Genomic DNA, 14,078 nt, shown 5'->3' with positions numbered 1-14,078 from the left:
TTTCACATTTAATAACAAAGAGGAAACAGTTACATCTGACTAATGGTAACAAAATTCACCTTTCAGCACCTTTGTCGTTTATAAATCACAAGGATGTCTACTAGAAATTACAGCTACTGTATATACTTAAAGATTTTCCCAGAGAACAACAATCACTTGGCTACAGTTAATAACCCTGGCTGTATCTAAAATCATTATGTATTATATTTTAATTAAGCCAGACCCAACTTTATCACAGGTGGGTAAAAAAAGCAAAGGACAAAATAGTTAAAGTCTCTTAACCCGTAAACCTTGAAACACGAAATAGTTACCAGTAATTTTTTTTTTAAATCTTCTGACAAAATCTTCTAAACAATATAAAGTTAGGATGCAAACCTCTAAGTCAAGTTTGGCAAAAGTTAATTAAAAAACAAAACCTGCCAAAGAATCAAAAAGAGGCACAACTGGGGGGTAAAAAAATGTTTGAAAATCAGCTAGCAATGTGGCTCAAAATCAACTATAATCACAATAGTTGCAGTCTACTATATATATATATATATATATATATATATATATATATATATATATATATATATGTGCGCTGAGAATGATACAAATAACTTTGTTGAGTGAACTGGTAACTGCAAGGGCGGGAAAGGCAGGGGTTATCCTAGGGCAGGTGGTAATAGCATGATCTGAAATGACAGAAGGGTTAGAGTTTGAATAAGCTGTGACAGAATCTTCTCCCAACGGAGGCCAGAAACTAACATAGCCAACCCATAGTGGACCACCAGGAGCAGTCATGTAGAAGATAAAGGGTGCAGGCGGACAGGCAGGAGGGACGAATGGTCCTGCTGGAGAAGTTGAAAGCAGAGCTGGGACAAAGAGACGGGACAGTTGCTCAGAGCAGGATACCTACTCGCCACTGTGCAGCTATTTTAGCTTGAACCTGATGTCACCTGATGTGAGGATAATGTCTTTATATTCCTCAGTTCTCAGTGTTTTTTGAACCAGAGAGATAAAACACTGATGGTTCAATTCAATTAAGTTTTATTTATACAGCACCAAATCACAACAACAGTTGCCTGAAGGCGCTTTATATTGTAGGGTAGACCCTACAATAACCAGTGTTGGGCAAGTTACTTTGAAAAAGTAATTAATTAGAGTTACTAGTTACTCCTTCAAAAAAATAACTGAGTTACAAGATTCTGAAAGTAATTAATTACTTGAAAAGTAACTATTGCGTTACTTTAAAAAAATGTTTAACCCTCTGGGGTCCGGGGATAATTGGCCATTTTTAACCACTTTTGATGTTCCCTCCACATTTCACCTTTAAAAACTATTTACTTTGCCTTGTTTGGTATCATTCTTTTCAGCACAACCTCACGTGTCTGAATTTACAGTTATGTTTTCATGTTGACATACTGTATTAACACAATTGATCTAAAATCAGACAAAAAACATAAAATCCGAGTAGAAAAAGTTATATTTTTTTACTGTAACAACCAAAAAACATGTTTAATGAATCATATTTCATAACTTTAAATGCAAATATAAATTCTCCATTTTAAAATCATATGCACAAGTTTTGCAAACAACAAAGTTATTTGCAGCCATTTATCTTTTACCCCCTTTTCTTTTTAATAACCATTCAAACTGTTTACATAACAATCAGCTGTTCTGCATTCAATAAGATGCCGCACAAATTATTTGTGCCACTCCAAATATTTCTGTCCACTATAAAGGAGAACATCACAGCCTGATACCTGCAGGTCTGAGAGCAGGTGTATCACTCCTGTTTCTACCTGGAGACAGCAGTCACCTCATTGTTCTGACACACAACACAGAACTATCCACAACACTACACACTAACTCCACAAGACACATTAACTACACACTCCAAACACGCTAAACGTCACAAATCTCTCACATCTCAAAACTCACTCTCTCTTTTTCTGCTCTCTCTCTCTCTCACTGTGACTCCTAAAACTTCCCCCTCTTCCTAAACAACCAAATCTCATGTTGCCATATCATTTTTTGATTGGTCGACTTGGTGCATTTTTCCACCAACACGAAGGGGCTGGGGTTTTTTTTTGTTTTTTTGGTCATAAGCAGCAAGCGCTTACTAGCGCTGTCCTTAGACAGTAAACGTGATGAAACTATTCAGGAAAAACACCGGTATATATTGTTTATCATGACTCTGGTTTTACGTGGCCTATCAACACAATTTAAAAACTGGTATATATCACCTTGTATGTCTTTAAGTGGTCATGTGATTGGCTTACCATGACTACTTTATTCTTCCTCAGTCAAACAGCAGCACTCATGCGATCGTTTTGCCCCCTTAGCTCCAGGTGTTGTGCTAGAAAGTGATCGTGATTACAGCCCTTGGAGCGCGCGCAGCTGCTTAAAGCTGTAGCGCCCAGATTACTTACGTAGTCAGCTACTTCCGTGCAACTGATATAAGATGCGGTAAGCTGAACACAGCTTCAACCGTCTGTTGAAAAATAGTAACGTGACCGCATTTTCTTGTTAGTAACGGTAACGGCGTTGTAACGATAGAGACAGTAATTAGTTAGATAACCCGTTACTGAAAAAAGTAACACCGTTACTCCCATCACTGACAATAACACATACAGGACTGGACAAAAGATAGAGGAGAACGTCAACGACACTGGCAGGAGTTCAGGTATTTGGTGAAGACCATGCACTCCAGGTTCCCGTCAAAAGTCAAAAAAAGGCTACTCTCAGCCAATCTCTGTGCTCCTCCAGAGCAAGCTCCACAGCTGTCAGTTCACAGTTGTTAGCATCTTCTGTTCTTTCTTTACCGGAAAGCTTCCAGCAGAAAATCAAAGGTATATGGATGGACATACAGTGAACGGTCACTCCCAAAGTTTGTTAAAGTCCTGGAAGTGCCAGCTGATGAGCTTCTGTATGTCACCAACAAATATGAGTACAAATGAAACTGTGAATCAACATGAATTGCGAAGTAGGAAAGAATCATGACAGACTCTGGTCAATTTTAATTACGTTTTATTTAGCATCAAAGGTAAAGAGCCTACAATAACACAGAGAAGCAGAGTGATACTGTGTGATGGCATTTGAACATGTCAGACTGTAAGCATAATTTAAACCAAGAGCAGTAGAGGGTCACAAAACCGTGTGACCCTCTACTGCTACTGAGCAGTACTCTACTGAGTGACCGACAGGTGCATTTTTAACTACTAGAGAGGGCGTTTTCTTTCTATAGCTTTAGGCAATTTTAGTTCCCTTTGGACTGATATGCGATTTCCTTCTGTTTCAAGTTTTTTTTTTATGCCGAGCCCAGTGAGGTATCAGTCCTCTGCTAACTTTCTCAAAATGTCAGATGTTTCCTTTGAACAACATCGCACATTTTAAAGCGATGCTGGGAGATGGTTAGAAGACAAACAGTTTAAACTTCATGTTTTGTGCAACAAGTTGTTAACTGAACAAGGGTATAACAAATAAAACGTGTTATTGTAGATGCTTGATGTTCTCCACGGAGGAAAATCAGGTACAGAAGAAAGTGTGTCTTCACTTAGTTTTAGCACCACATTTACCTAAATTGTGAAATTGTGTCGTTTTGAAGTTACCAACTAGAAACGCATTTTTTGCTATATATGAACATGTTTCAACCTGTATACCCATTTAGAGTTTATTTAGCTAAATGAATATTTATGAAATATTATTGCTTTGCAAGATTCCAGATGTTTAAGATGTTTTATGAATGTTCCTGCTGCTATGTAATTATCTAGACTGCTATTTTTGTGACTCAGATATGTTATTATTGCCATTAAAGTGACTGTCTCAACTGGCGCAATCTCAAGTCTCTCCTTTAAAAGTGCAATTTATTTTTTTAACATAAAACATGACTAAATCTTTTAGAAACCATTCTCAAACTGCAAAAGACTAAAAGATGGACACAGCCACAACTGCATCACCCATCGGTTTGTGCACTACCTTTATACACCTCATGGCTAGCTTAAGGCCGTCCCTATCTCTCTTTCTGAAACCAGGAAAGGCCATTTGTTGACAGGAAGGGAGAGCGCTAAATTATCAGTGAGCAGACTTGGTTAGGAAGGTCACAATTTCTGTCAGACAGCCGCAATAAAAATCCTCCAAATGGCACCAAGACAACACAATCTGGACAAGAAGTACAGTTCAGTTTGTAACTATTTTTTAAAGCCAGTAATTACAATCACTCACCACCAAGTTACTCTTGAACAGTAAGACCCTGCATAAATAAAACACATAAACAGACTCGGCCTGCAGACCATCACCTGAGTGCTGGTGATCCACTCGTTCCTCTAAACGTTTCAACTTTAAATAAACTCTTAAAAAAATATATTTGTTTACTGTTTACTCTTACTTGTGTCACAGGCTGGCTCAAGGAACTGAGAGGAGAGGAAGACTTGAACTTTTAACTAAATATTATTTTCATAAAATGCAAGATAACCATAATATGAGGAGAGTAACTCAGTAACATCAGTGGAGTGCATGCATGAGGAAATAGACCAGTGTTAGGTATCATGACAGAGGGCCTAAAATATCATCTGAATCTAAGTTTATGTTACAGGTTTGTGAACTTGTCCAAAAATGATATATAGTAAATTTAATATATGAGCATAAAATGAATCAGAAGTGACATTTTTCTATAAAGTGAAGCTACAAAATGGGCCAATTTCAGCTTTAAATTATAAACAAAAAGAGCTGTAGGTGTTAATATTTGAGCCCTGTCAGTTTAGATTTTGTTTTTAAAGTAAATTTTTGTGGATTTTTATCTTTTCTCCTGAGACGACAGTGAAGAAAAGACAGAAGAGAGGAGACAGACATGCAGTGAACATTGTCAGAGCACAGTCAAACCCAGACCTCTGCATTAGCTTTATGACATATGGGTCACCTGCTGTGCCCAGTGAGCTAAAACAGCCTCCAGAGTGTTGAATTATTAATGAAAACAATTCTTCTCTCATATCAAGAAGTCAAATACCTCCTGACCCATTTTGAAAGTCTTTAAATGAAGTCAAAGGCTTTTTAATGAGCAGATATTGTTAGACACATACAAAGTAAAGCTTGTTCTTTATTAACTGGATATTAAAAAAAGACAATCACAGTGATGTAAACACAATTTAAATGTAAAATACCAGCTGTTGTAAAAACAAAGATTAGAGCACTCTATTTGTACCATAAACCATTACAGTTTATTAAAAAACAAACAAACAAACAAACAATAGATTAAAAACTGTGGCACTGGAATATTATTAGTGATTTAATACTTCATTGTCAATCATTTTAAACGGTATCCCACTTCATGAATCTTCCAAAGAGGCGAGACGTGCAGTTCAGGTACGAAGAGCAGCTCCGTCATCATCGTGTACAAACATCATCGTTGCACTGCAACAGATGACAAAGATGCATTAAACAATGAGAACAATAAATAATGAGCCTCAGCCATGTATTTAGGAGAAGCAGCAGCTCATAGATAAAGATGCCGCTCACCGATCACCTTTTGTGGATAAAGCTCCATCAATAGGAAGCCTTGTTTGTCTAAACACTGCGTCTTGTTTGCGGTCCCTCAGAGTGATCGCTCAAGTTAGAACACGAGTCATTCTTGTGGGAAATCTAGTTTGAGAGTTCCCAAACCTGGGCACCTCCAAAGTAAACAGAAAGGTTTGAGGAGAGACATTACTTCTAAACCCATGAGTGGTCTTAGTGGTTTTATCTGGACCAGCCTGTGACCTCTCTCTGTTAACAAAACATTGCCCGGGCCTTTCCAAACCAGACATTAGCTTGTGACTTTTACTCGTTCCTGACACATTTTGACCCCTCAGAGATAACAAGGTCTATTCTGTTGTGGGTTGCAGAGATGACATCGGCTGGTCGTCAGAGATCATGGGGACATGTTGCAATAGTTTCGACACGGTGGATTCTGTGGGAAGCGAGCAATAGCGCTCAGAGGCAAAGTGGTTGAAGAGCATGTGCTGGATGTGACGGGCATGTCGAAAGCCCTGACGATCACAGGACAAACCCTGCAGAACTTAAAGTGTTAGGCCCATGATCTGTGAGCAGTTTGTTTTGTGAATACACTAACATAAACCTAGGCCACATTTTTTTGAAATCTTATAAATCAAACTGAATTCTTATATCTTATACCAACACAGCAATCAATGCAGCTCATTCTCTGAAGCAGAGTTTCTCAAAGTATATCAAAGGTTCTCAGAGCTACAGCCATCAGGATGTGGATGACCGGAGGGGGCGGGGGGGATCTAAGTTGAATGAAAATGGTTGTACAGGAGATAAACAACAGTTTGCTGATCTGACCTTTACTTCATTAAAGTTCAGATTAATTGTTGTCAATGACTGATAAAAACTGACAGGTGTGGGGCTTCTTTTCTTTTCTTTTTTTTTTAGTTTGTGAAGAGAGAAGGAAAGAAAAATAAAACACTGCACTGTCTGTCTGAGACCTGTGCAATGCCTGCACTTACAAACTGATAACATATAAACTGCTGTGCTTAACTGATGTTAAAAAGACAGTTTTTTTGTAGCCTGAATAGGTGAAATGGGATGCATAAGTGTTACCATTTTCATTAAACACAACAAATGCTCTGATTTTGCAAAACTAATTTGTAAGTGTAACAATATGAACACTTAATCCTGAGATTATTCTTTCTTATCAAGAACACAAAGCCAGCGCAACTCACCCTGCAGAGTGAAGCAATACTGAAGCTTTGATGTTTTATGATGTTTTTATTACGACATGCTGATGTCAGCCTGTTATGGCGTCATATATATTACTCGATATGGCTTCTTGAAACTTTTTTAGAGGTCATCCTTGACCTTGGGTGCTGACTGTGAAAGTCAAGGTCAAATGCTTAGCCAACCTAGGTACTCCTGTCACCCAGGTTGAAAGACAATCCAAAAACAAAACACATGTGAGTAATATAAAGTTTTTACTGATTTTGGCCTGACCTTGATCCCATTTTCACCAAAATGAAATCAACTCCTTATTGTTATCTGCCATCACACAAAATGTGAATATGTCTTGAAACCTCTGAATGCTAGACTGCTAACAAACAGACAAACAGAACATATTACATACTCCATAGTGTTACTCTTGTAGATGTTTTTATTATAGACACAGGACCGCAATCAGCAGCTGGTTAGCTTATCTAACAAGTGCCTGGCTCTGTGGGAACATAATAAATATCACCTCAGAATAAGATGTGCAAAACCTTTTTTTTAAGTTTGGATACAGCAAGCCATTTCCATTCTTTGTGTTGTATTAAGCTAATTTTAGCCTGGCTGTAGCTTAATATTACAGTCCTGTTTCAATATTCTTGCGATGCCCCCAGCCAGAAAGCCAGATCTCTCAAGAGATTTAAGAGTAAATAGTGTTGTTGGGTCTTGTACGTTAACATAAACTAGTGGTTTTGCAATAGATACTAAATTCCTGTTTGCAGTAAGCAAACAGTTAAAAAGCAGGCACAATCTGTCACTAAAAATGTGTTAAGTGCTGAGACTTTGCATATAAACATAATGATGGTAGTGCAGTAAGCAAACAGGAACTTATGTTATTGTTAAAAAATTCCCTATGCAAGCAGACTACTTAATACTACATAGCCTCCAAAAAAAATACATCCCATGATTTAAAAGGTTCATGATTACGGAGGAATTTTGATCCTCTCTCTTTGCAACAGTCATTGTTGTAGATTTACTGCTGACTGGAATCATTGGCCCTGTCCTCTTGTTACATTTCTAGGAAAATCCAAGTCAGGTTACACTGTAATTTACGACGTAGGGTTTCAGAAGGGTTTGAAGTTACTGCTGAAGCATAATTCCCAAGTAAGTGCTCAACTTCAAATTTGAAGTATCTGAAATCTAAGCAGCGCTTCATCACAGTGGTCGTAATCAATGAGGAGAATCACATGGATGCTACAGCGAGCCTCTAGTGAGGCTATTGCCAGTCGCATGGTGGAGGAGAAGCGACGATTATGAGCTCGCTACACAATAAGGTTGAGTCAGGACATTTTATAGAAAACAAATCCTCAGTATAACCATTTTTGAAAAGGCAATAATGCTCTAATAACATATAATTCTCAGTTTTACACTTTAAATCTGCTGTAGTTTTAATATTAAATATCTGTAGTTTCTGTTTTTCATTCACAACATGTTTGCCTGCCACAGGCTGTTTATCATTTGTCTCTCAGTGGTAACCAATTTATGACACTGTCATGACAACACTGACCTTCCAGCTTCTTAAAATCCCACTGTGCACATTAGGTAAGAAAATTCTGAGTCGCCTCTACCAGAGGGTTTAAAAAAAAGAAAAAGGATGTAAACAGGGCAAAATGATTAGGGTGGAAACCACATGAGGTAACAATGACCTCAACAGAAATGGTCACCGCAGCCAGTACTGCCAGTCATTCCCATGTCCTCTTACTAGACATGTCCCATTTCTGCTGTGCTGTACGAGTAATCTACCACACATACACAATGATGATGGTAGTGATCAAGGACTTGCTAAAAAATATGAATTCCTCCATAATATAGTGATAATTTCAATCTGCAGAGCATTTGTGCTTTTCAGCTTGCACTACAGCACCGCTATTATATGGATCTGTAAAATAACTGCTGTGTTTTCAAGTACGGAGATCATCTTCAGTCAAGTTTAAAAGGTTTCGGGGCCTTTGACACAGACACTGACAGACCATGAAGATGCTGTAATAAGTGTGAAATTGTCTGTGAAGAGGATACTCTGATGCATTTGTCTCTACTGACGTAAAACAGACTCTGTTGAAAGAAACTGATGATTAGATCCCTCCAGTGTTTTCACACACACAATGACACCAGTTTGCTCTATCCCATTTAACCCTTTGCTTTACAGCTCAGTTCATAGCATCAATTATAACATGGACATGCATGGTATGCCTTACCACTGGCCTCTGTCCTTCTTTTACTGTGGCTGAGATACCCAGAGCCTTGGTAATCTCCTCCAAAGGCAGGTAGTCTCCTGGTGAATCTTGGATAAAGTGCAGTAGGACCTTTTCTCCACCTTTGCAGTGCAAAAATAAATCACTTAGATACTTTCATCATATAAACAACTTGCTGGCCCTGTTTATTACAATATAATAATGTAACTTTGCTTTGGTTGCCTCACTAGGGATCCTTTTTTAAAAGCAAAATACATGAAAATAAAAAAAATGCTACGGCACACACAGAACAGTATTTCAAACATGTATGTATAGTGCAGTTTGGTTTAACGCAAAGCTTCTGTTTGATAAACTACTTCCAAACACAGAAAAATGTTAATATTATAGAAATAGAACTTCACAGGGTTTACTGTGTAGGTGTTGAAGGACTTTTGGTGGAGCCAAGGCTTTAACACTGGGAGACACACCAGACAAAGTGACCCACTACCTACTCTACCAGATGCCTTTTTCCATAAGGACAAACTGTTCTACCGCACCGTAAGAAGACTTTGGCACACAAAGAGGGAGAATTAGAGTGACCAACCATTTTATTTGTATTGTAAAATTAATTGAATACTGTCAAAAAAACCTTTTAATATAGTCTTCGTTTTCCTAATGTTGTGCTATAATGTATATATGTAATGTATTTAGGACTGTGCCTTTTTATTTGGTGAGCATATTTGCTTTTATATGTTTAAATATAGCTAATAATCTAACCTTAATATATTCGAACAATTGAAAAATAATCCTATACTTCATGTAAATGAGCAAGAATAGTCAGCAGACCTGTGGAAAACTGGATTTAGAAGTAAATGCTGCTCCTGACTGCGTCACCATAATGTGATGCTGCACTGCCCTCTAGAGGACACACCACAAAAATGCAACTTAAAATGACAGAACACCTTTTCTGTACTCAGTGCCATACCACAAGGTGAATTATGAGGAAAATCCTCTAATTTGTCATATGTTTTAACTCCTTATCTCCTGAATGGATACTAGGGGTAACCTCTGAACTGAACTGAACTGAGCCATTTCTGTCATACTTCAGGCCTGCTTCCAGAACAAAATACCTGGGTTTTCATCAGAAGTTAGCACGGATGATCCCTGCCTATACAGCTTACCATGGATGCCCTTAAAAACCTGAAACCTGTGCTAATAGTTGTCAAACCACATCTTTATTGGTACAGACTGAGGTAACAAAACTTGTCATTAGGGGTACAGGGGAGGTGGTCATATGTCATCTTTATTTGGTAAAGGTTTAAACAATCAGTGCCTTTCCACTTACTTTTACATAATCTTAAAATGGACCCTTGCACCCCTCCACCCCACTGGTGTCCACCCAGTTTACCTTTGGCCACAATGACCATGCCTCCACTCTGGAGCAGATCTCCTGAGAAGTTTCCCTGGATTCCTTCAGCGCTGGCCTGAAAAAAGCAAAAATTATCAGCTTGAAAAAGCCACCGTGTACCACTGCTCTTTTGTTTTTAATTCGTTTTTGAAAGTGACAAATATGTCTACCTTTGCTGCTACATCTCGTACTTTTTTCCCCAATGCTGCAGGAACCACACTTAAAGCGTTGTACCTGAATGGGAAAAGAATACAGTTTTTCCATTACAGAACATTAAATATTCGTGCATTTGATTTGATTTGATGAATGTTTTCTTGATTCCTGTTATGATCCCAAGATGATGTTTTAAAATGATTGGGTTGGTGAAATTTGTTTACTATAATGAATTAACTGAGTCAAGATCAATACTGTTTAAGTTACTCCTTTTTTTAGTAAGTTTGACAATTTAAAGCAAATCACATCTTGGTCAAAGCACTGGTCTTAGGAGCTTATCCGTTTTAGGTTTGCAAGAGGTAGTGCTGAACACTACCCCAGCTGTCATAGGGCAAGAAGCACTGTTCACCCTGGGTAACAAATACGAAGACAACAGCTCATGCAGACAATCGCCTGCCGGGGTGCATGGCTAATTAACAACAGCTAGTTAATTTAACACTGATTGTAGTAAAACCCATGCAAAACAAGGAATAGCATGTAAACCCCACACATAAAGGCCCCAGCAGGTTAAAACCTAGAACAGGGTTGTCACTTTAATCCTAAGTGGGCCACAATGGGTGAAACTCTTCTTTCTGTTAGTGTAAAGAGATTTAACTATACATTTAATTCCCAAGATCTTTTAATGCAAGAAGTGTAATTTAAACATTACATCTCTGTTTTTCTACGTGATTAAAAAATGCTTCTTTGGGCTTGAAATGAAAGACAGAAATTTGTAATATTGCAGAAGAAAATTTTGTTAGCTCATTGCACAGACTGCCCTTTAGTTATAAAATGGAAACATTTAGTTGATTCATTTTGCTTTTCTTTTTTTACTGTGAACCCACTATAAAAATCACAAGTTTCTATTAATTATTTATTCGTTTAAGTATTACATATTTACTTTGGTGTTGTCTCTTGGGGGGGGGGGGGGGGGGGGGGGGGTCTTTATCAGTTACAATTCAAAAATTTATGTCCTCAATTTTTCCAAAGATGTTCAGTGGGCCAGATTGGAGTCTTTGTGCCTTGTGTTTGACATCCTTGACCCAGAACCTTCTTGGTGTACTGACATTAGCGCTCTACATTTATTGCACTCACCGTTTGAAGCCCAGATCCTTGTAGCATTTCTTTTGTTCATCCACATAAAGGGCTAAAAAAAAGGAAGCTGATTAATGATTATTCACAATCACACAGCAGGAGTGGCTGCTGACAATTTTGAATGCTCTCAGCAGGGAAGTTCTAGTCAGTTACAGAAGGCCTTTTTTTTTAAGATACTCTAGTCTGGTGTAACCTAATTTTTCGACAGCTTTTATAAGAACTTACCAAAAGATAAATTAATATGCACTGCACTGAATGATTAAGGATGCTTACGTCCTTTTAAAAAGCCTCCTTGCTTGAACTCCTGGAGCCCAAATTCTTCTGGTCCGACTCCCACTAGCGCTACCCCGTTGGCCCTCAGGTCTGGCTCCAGTTTGCTGATCTCTGATGCCGTCCACCGACATACCTGACAGCCAAACCTGCGCAGGAAGAAGAGGACCACGGGCTGGTCCTGCCACAGAGACTGGAGCTCTACTTTCTGAAAGACAAGCCGAAAGAAACAGCAAAACACACACACACACACACACACACACACACACACACACACACACACACACACACACAGTAAATATATGAGGAGCTGGCCCTGTGTGTTATATGTGCAAATGAAACGTTATGTCACAAGTGAACATCATCATTATGTCACTTTAAAGGCCTCGTTACTCAGCAGTTGTTTCAGTGCTGGGGAGGGGGGTGGGGAAACAGGTTTAATTTAGCTGCCTCGGCGGGGTAACAAGTCTACTACTTCATATCACAGCTTAATTTGAAAAAAAAAAAGGGGGTGGGGGGCACAAAAAAGCGAAGCAACTATCCGAAACGATAAATAAAGTCCACAGCTGTAACCCTCAGCAGCCGCCCATCTACGTAACTCACCTCCTCGCTTTCATCGCTCTTCAGTAAGTTTTTTCCAACTTTAGCAAGGTCGACTGACGCCATTTTCTCCGAGCCGGGTAAAAGACTCCAAAACACCACGAATTAAGTTCACAGATCAAGGTGACAAGCTTCGGGAGTGAGTGACTGTACAGTAAAGACGTCTGTTACACCCGCATAAACTGTTGCAAAACATCTACATCCGTATACGCCCACTCAACACGAACCTCCAATCATATTCAACTGGAACTGAAAACACAACCAATCAAGGGGCGTGCTACGAGTCGCTTTCAGCACGTGCAGAGAGTACTACAAGCAGCTTTTTTTCTTTCTTTCTGTTTTTTTGTAACACGGTGTAGTAGTTGTTGTTTTAAGATATCTGTTGATGCACATGTGAAGCATGTGCGGAACAATTTTAAGCTGACCCCATGCTCTGTGCTTACAGTCGTGGTAATATCTATATGTTGTGTAAGGTTCAGCACAGGTGAGCTCAAAGGTGGGATTTTATTGCATGGTCTCTGTTTACTCTCTTCGCTCGATTATATATCCATTTTATAGCTCTTTAAGTTCATCCCATGTCCCAGCCTTCTGTTTTCTATTAACTCCACAGCAAGTTGTGCCACTCCATCTGAAATCACCTCAGGCCCCGTGGGTAGTCTTTATCTGTCCTCTACCCTTGTGAACAGAGATCTCCGATGTCGTTCCTGGGATCTGCTGGAGCCACCCGCCCAGTTTGGGGCTTCCTGTCTGAGTGCTCAGATTACCACCGGGACCACTGTTGCCTTCACCCTCCACATCTTTTCGAGCTCTTCTCTCATCTCTGGTATTTCTCGAGCTTCTCATGTTTCTTCTTCCTGATGTTGCTATCACTTGGTATAGCTACATCTAGCACTATAGCCCTCTTCCTCTGCCACGTGTGATTAGATACTCATCACCAGTTTGTCCCTTTGTATCTGGAAGTCACACAGGATCTTAACTCGGTCATTCTCAACCACCCTAGGGGGATGTGCTATTTTGACCTCCAGACTTCGAGACCATATTCGGCACAGATGTTTTTGTATACTATGCCAGACACTTGCTTATGGTGTTCCATGTATCCCCTGCTTGCTGGCATCTTGCGCCCTACTGTTATGTGCTAGATTGTCCAAAGGACATCTTTGCAGAGCCTGCACCTGGGGTCTTGGCTGATGTGGTCGACCCCACTGCAGAGATACTTTTGACAAAGGTGGGAAAAAAAATCTGAAATGATTAAATTCCTATGTACACATTTAAGATACTGTTGTCTTCACTTTCTGCTGCTTATTTTACTGATTTTTAGAAGAAAATTGTTTCTCTACTTACTGTAGATCAGCCCAATTACACAATGTAACAAAACCTTTTTCCTCTGTATATTTCTCGGTTGCTCATGTCTTAAATGTAGAGAAAAAATATTATTCTTTTCAGAATGTTCTCTCTTGTGACCAGGACAGTAACATTTTCTATTCTTTCTACTTCATTGTGTTATGAGACATCACTGACTATGTTACTTGCTACCTTAAACAAAAAAAATCTGTTTCTATATCAATGGGATGTGTGTAAGATGTATAATATTTGCGGTCTCGTTCTGC

The 14,078-nt window shown here is 39.0% G+C and overlaps 1 protein-coding gene across 1 annotated transcript; it reads right to left on the bottom strand.

The window, feature by feature from the left end:
• Positions 1 to 5,249: 5,249 nt before the first annotated feature.
• On the bottom strand, positions 5,250 to 12,639 carry prxl2b (peroxiredoxin like 2B). The gene is made up of 7 exons (XM_085354322.1): positions 12,475 to 12,639; positions 11,875 to 12,079; positions 11,602 to 11,653; positions 10,485 to 10,548; positions 10,315 to 10,390; positions 8,931 to 9,049; positions 5,250 to 5,391 (listed from the first exon to the last, which is right to left on the bottom strand). The coding sequence occupies exons 1-7, from the start codon at positions 12,535 to 12,537 to the stop codon at positions 5,365 to 5,367; spliced, it is 606 nt and encodes a 201-aa protein (XP_085210448.1). The 5' UTR covers positions 12,538 to 12,639; the 3' UTR covers positions 5,250 to 5,364.
• Between the last annotated feature and the right edge of the window lie 1,439 nt (positions 12,640 to 14,078).

This window comes from Diplotaxodon limnothrissa, linkage group LG5, assembly GCF_057381915.1.
Source record: "Diplotaxodon limnothrissa isolate DT_005_m linkage group LG5, D_limnothrissa_male_GT1.1, whole genome shotgun sequence".
NCBI classification, from domain to species: domain Eukaryota; kingdom Metazoa; phylum Chordata; class Actinopteri; order Cichliformes; family Cichlidae; genus Diplotaxodon; species Diplotaxodon limnothrissa.
Note: the sequence above shows the minus strand (reverse complement) of the source record. Positions and strands in the feature narration are given on the sequence as shown.

Coding starts and splice junctions, on each gene's coding strand:
- prxl2b (XM_085354322.1), bottom strand. CDS start 12,537: ATGGCGTCAGTCGACCTTGCTAAAGTTGGAAAAAACTTACTGAAGAGC. Junction 12,080..12,474: donor AGAGCGATGAAAGCGAGGAG/GTGAGTTACGTA, acceptor CTTGTCTTTCAG/AAAGTAGAGCTCCAGTCTCT. Junction 10,549..11,601: donor AAGGATCTGGGCTTCAAACG/GTGAGTGCAATA, acceptor TTTCCCATTCAG/GTACAACGCTTTAAGTGTGG.